This window comes from Myotis davidii, unplaced genomic scaffold (assembly GCF_000327345.1).
Source record: "Myotis davidii unplaced genomic scaffold, ASM32734v1 scaffold1934, whole genome shotgun sequence".
In the NCBI taxonomy this organism is placed as follows: domain Eukaryota; kingdom Metazoa; phylum Chordata; class Mammalia; order Chiroptera; family Vespertilionidae; genus Myotis; species Myotis davidii.
The window spans coordinates 248448-253182 of NW_006285716.1; the positions used below are offsets into that span (position 1 = coordinate 248448).

The window sequence follows — 4735 nt, forward strand, 5'->3', positions numbered from 1 at the left end:
CTCTCTCTCTCTCTCTCTCTCTCTCTCTCTCTCTCTCTCGGCAGCCAGCCCTTGCACCAAGGCCCCCTAAAACATTGCAGGAAAAAGTCAGGGGTACCTGAGCCTCCCGGCTCTGCCCTGAGACTCCCAACAAGTCTAACAGCAAGGGTGGTATCAAGTATAGTTCCCTCCATTATGTAATGAGTGGTCTGCATTTCCTCATTTGGGATCTTCATCTTGACACCACACATCTCCTGGGGTTCTATCTTCTGCTGACTTGAATCCATGACCCTCAGACAAAAATCCTCACATACCTGGGACCCAAGTTGACAGAATAATTGTGGCCTATGCCTGCTGACAACAGGGACAGGCTCTCTGACCACATTGTTCTGGAGTCAGTGCCCCCCACCTCAGTCCTCATTCAGGACTTTGACCTTGAGTCCAGGTAGGATTTGGAATTCCTCCCTATACTGACCTCAGTCTACAAGCCTCAGACCAAAGCTCTAACCTCCCCGAGTACTCCACAGCTGGCTACCTAGCAAGGATGCTATTCTGTGCAGTTCCCTATTTTGAGGAGTGTTCTACTTAGTAGCACTGATGGTCTTACCTTTAATCCTTTTAAGGCCAAGACTCCTCCCTCTGCCTAATGGAGTTGCCTGCTTTAGAAAAAGGCCTTTGCCTACCTGAATCTACCTCCTTCCCAGGCAAAAATGAGGAGTTACCTCAGCCTGCATTACTCTAGGGCAGTGGTTGGCAAACTCATTAGTCAACAGAGCCAAATATCAACAGTACAACGATTGAAATTTGAGAGCCAAATTTTTTAAACTTAAACTATATAGGTAGGTACATTGTTATTAACTTAATTAGGGTACTAAGGCTTAGGAAAAGCCACACTCAAGGGGCCAAAGAGCCACACTCAAGGGGCTCGCAAGCTGCAGTTTGCCGACCATGGCTCTAGGGCATATAGGACTGACAGCAGGAGAGGGGCTCTGTGCAATTACCTCTTTTATTTTAATTTTTTCATTTAATCTTAGTCTTCAAAATATGCAGCCCACCATCTGTCTGAGGGTCTGGCTTCTGCTCAATATTTTCACAGCATCATCTAGCCCACCATGATGCTATATGAAATTCCCTTCCATCAAAGAACTTCTATTAGGTCCAACACTGCCTTGCTTCAGGGCACTTACACTAGACTGCTCTCCTCTGTTCCGATCCAGTCTTTTCATTTGGTTTTTCAGTCTTGGAGTGTATATTACTATTTTCCCATTTCCGCAACCTGATAGATGCTTCTCGACTCTATAATTTTTATGGTCTGTGGCTAAGTCTTCTTTTTCTCCGCTCCCCCAGTACTAGCATGGAGCCTTCTAAGAGCAGATGTGCAATTACTGTTTGGGGAATAAATGAGCCTGTGAGCATGAGGTATATTTATTATCATTTAATTCTACATTCTCAAATTAGTCAAGTACATACTGTAATTTAAAACTTTATAAAACACAGAGTAAAAGGGATTGGGAAGCCCAAATTGATGATATTACTTTTTTCTCTATTTAGTGATTCCATCTATTTTACTGCTTTATTTCTTTACGATTTCAAGGAAATGCATATTCCAATGCCATGCTATCTTGTACCACATTACTAAATAAGATGGAAGCTTTCCAAATGTGTTTTACAAAACAGCAAAACTCTTATTTTTAAACCTGGTAAATAACAAGAATGACCAATATAATTAACTTAGATTACAATGCTAGATAAACTTTTATTTAGAAGTAACAGCACCGAAAAACAGGAACAAGTGAAAATATCTACAAATCTCTAAATTGCCCACACAGACTAAGAACACTAAGGTATCATGCAATGTGTTTCCCCCATCACCCAGCTCTCCCCTACTTGGAACATGACTGCTCTTTCTCTTCAATAACCTCAACTTCACCAGGTGTGGGAGGAGCTGCTGGATATGAGCCTGAATCATTCACTGCCATAGCATTGGTTATCAGCCCTTAGTGGAATTGTGGCTTGGGCTCTTTCTTTCTCATCTTGCAAAGCCTCTTCATACCAGGATGTGAAGGCGCTGGGGATGGTTTGATTAATCTTGGCGAAAAACTGCAGGATTTTCATCTTGCTGGTTTCAGCATAGGCTCTTGGGCCCCACAGGAACTCGTAGCGTGGAGGAACACTGCCGGGCACCTGCCGGTACTCCAGGTACTTAAGCTTCACGAAATCTTGGGTGATGAGCTTCTTTGGCTCCCCAAATATGAAGTGCCTCTTTCCAGCATGTATCTTCATCTTATTCAGGAATTCCCAGATCTTCTGCTCAGTAGCGCGGTTGCCATTCATGAAGATCACGCCCAGGATAGTCATCAGGAGACCGGTCTTGGGAAATCCCCTGGCACGGTGGACCCTCCCATTGTAGGGGAGATCCATTTTGTTGACAAGAGCATATAAATGCTTCATACCATCAACTTCCTTTAAGTCAACACCAAATACCACCTCTATGTTGAACGATGCTCTACTGAGGATCTCAGAGAAGCTATTTTTGTACTTCTTATGGATAATCTTGAGCATATCTGCTTTCTTAATAGGCTTTTTCATTTTGTACATCTGCATCAGGAACTGCACCAATATATTGCTCATCTCAGTTAGAGGGCCTCTTTGAGACTTCGCTTTGGATGGTGAGGCCTTTGAGGAACTTTTCTTGTTCTCCGTTTTGCAATTGACTCCTTTAGATAATTTTGTGTTAGATACAGACTTAGTGATGGTGGGTTGGGCTTTTGGAGGACACCTGCGAATGCTACATGACCTTTTAGCAGGCTTGCTCTGCAAAACAGCTTGAAGAGGAGCAGAGGACGAGGAGGGCAATGCTTTTTTCTTGGCACCCCTCAGACCCTGGGTCTCACCTTGGGCCTGGTGGTGTTTCTCACGGGTATGGAGCTTATTTTTTTTACTTCGAGGCATGATCACTGTCAAGTACAGAAGGTAAAAGTGCAGGTTGGGCAACAGTTCATCTGCGCCTGAAAGAAGAGAGGATGAGAGGGTGTGAGCACTTTCATCAGGGATATACTACCTTGACTTAAAGAAGGCCACTTCTGCAGCTGTCCTTGAGGGCAGTGCTCTAGGAACTTACAGGGCTCCTGTTTTGATCAATCTGTCCTCTGAGAACTGTGTGGGGATCATTAAAATGAGCCTCAGGCTGCAGCTGGGAAGTTGTCCCTGAGACTGTCTAGGCAGACCTTAGCCCGAGAGCTCTTAGAGACCTTCCACTGCTGGTCACAGAAGTGGGTCTTTATAGGGTCACTTTTGTTATGAGAGCAGGCATGGTCTCAGCAGTCCACACTCAGATCCTCACCTTAAGACTTCAGACCAGGCAGCTGGGCAGGGGTGGCTCAGGTTGACAGATAGTCTGGTGGTCTCTAAGCTCTCACTTAGGGTCCTCATTAGATACCTTTTAGCTCCCCCTCGGGTCTCTCATGGTTAAGAATTGTGGTGGGGGTCTGTAAAGCCCCCTCATTTCTGGGACTAGTGATCCCTCTTTGCTCACTCAAGGGTTTCACCTAGTGCTACTTGGGCTAACTGCAACAGTAGGCAGCCCTAGTCTTGTGGAGCCCCTGCTGCTATGGAGATCACCACATCAACTTTTGGCAGGGCCTGGGCCCCCTGGTAAATAACAAGAATGACCAAAATAATTAACTTAGATTACAATGCTAGATAAACTTTTATTTAGAAGTAACAGCACTGAAAAACAGGAACAAATGAAAATACCTACAAATCTCCAAATTGCCCACACAGACTAGGAACACTAAGGTATCATGCAATGTGTTTCCTCCATCACCCAGCTCTCCATGCTGTTCTAAATATATACTTTAAACTCAGATCCTTATCTTCTTGGTGCACCTTAAAGAGAAATATAGGGGCACCTCTGCCTCCTGTCCTTGTCAGGGGGCACTCATTGCTGACAGCTCCATGGGACTCACTGCTCTGGACTCATTGTGGTCCTCAGTACCCATTCAGGGTCTTCAACTTTAATTAAGGCCTGGGACATTGTCTCTGCAGATCTGATGTCCATACACTCAGAAGGGCTCTCACCCACACAATACCATCAAATAAAAAAGGGTCATATACACCTGACTTCCATGCCTGGTCTCCTTAGTGCTACAAAGGGGCACTCTCTGTGGTCTGCTATTTTTTTTTTGGGGGGGGGGAGTGTGGTTGGTACCACCAGTGTTCATTCAGGAACCTCCCCCTGGGTCTCCTCTCTCTGCAGAATTAAGGCTTCTCAATGAGTCTAACACTCTTACCCACCCAGAACTTTCTAGACAGAAATGATAGGGGTGGCTCAGACTGACAGATAGTCTGGTGGTCTCTAAGCTCTCACTTAGGGTCCTCATCAGATACCTATCAGAGCCGGAGACTCCTCCCTCTCCTGAACCGAGTACATCAGTCTCCAAACAAAGTCTCACTTCCTTGAGTTCCTAGGGGGAAAGTCGGAGCCTGCCAAATGACTAAGACTGCCTGGAGACTCCCAAAACTGAGAAGAGGGGTGCTGCTTTGTGTTGCTATCTTTCATGGGAAAGCATCCCATCATTAGCACCCAGGACCCTCTCATTGACTCTAGTTAGGGCCTGGGTTTCCTTGATCTGAGAAATCAGAACTACTCTCTCAGTCCAAGGCATTCTTCCCTGAGACTGTCCTGGCAGACCTTAGCCAGAGAGCTCTTAGAGACCGTCCACTGCTGATTACGGACGTGGGACTTTGTAGGGTC

General features: G+C 45.5%; 1 protein-coding gene across 1 annotated transcript; it reads right to left on the minus strand.

Moving 5' to 3' along the window:
- Positions 1 to 1944: 1944 nt before the first annotated feature.
- On the minus strand, positions 1945 to 2931 carry LOC107181944 (melanoma-associated antigen B3-like). The gene has a single exon (XM_015559261.1). The coding sequence runs from the start codon at positions 2929 to 2931 to the stop codon at positions 1945 to 1947; it is 987 nt and encodes a 328-aa protein (XP_015414747.1).
- Between the last annotated feature and the right edge of the window lie 1804 nt (positions 2932 to 4735).

Coding starts and splice junctions, on each gene's coding strand:
- LOC107181944 (XM_015559261.1), bottom strand. CDS start 2,931: ATGCCTCGAAGTAAAAAAAATAAGCTCCATACCCGTGAGAAACACCAC.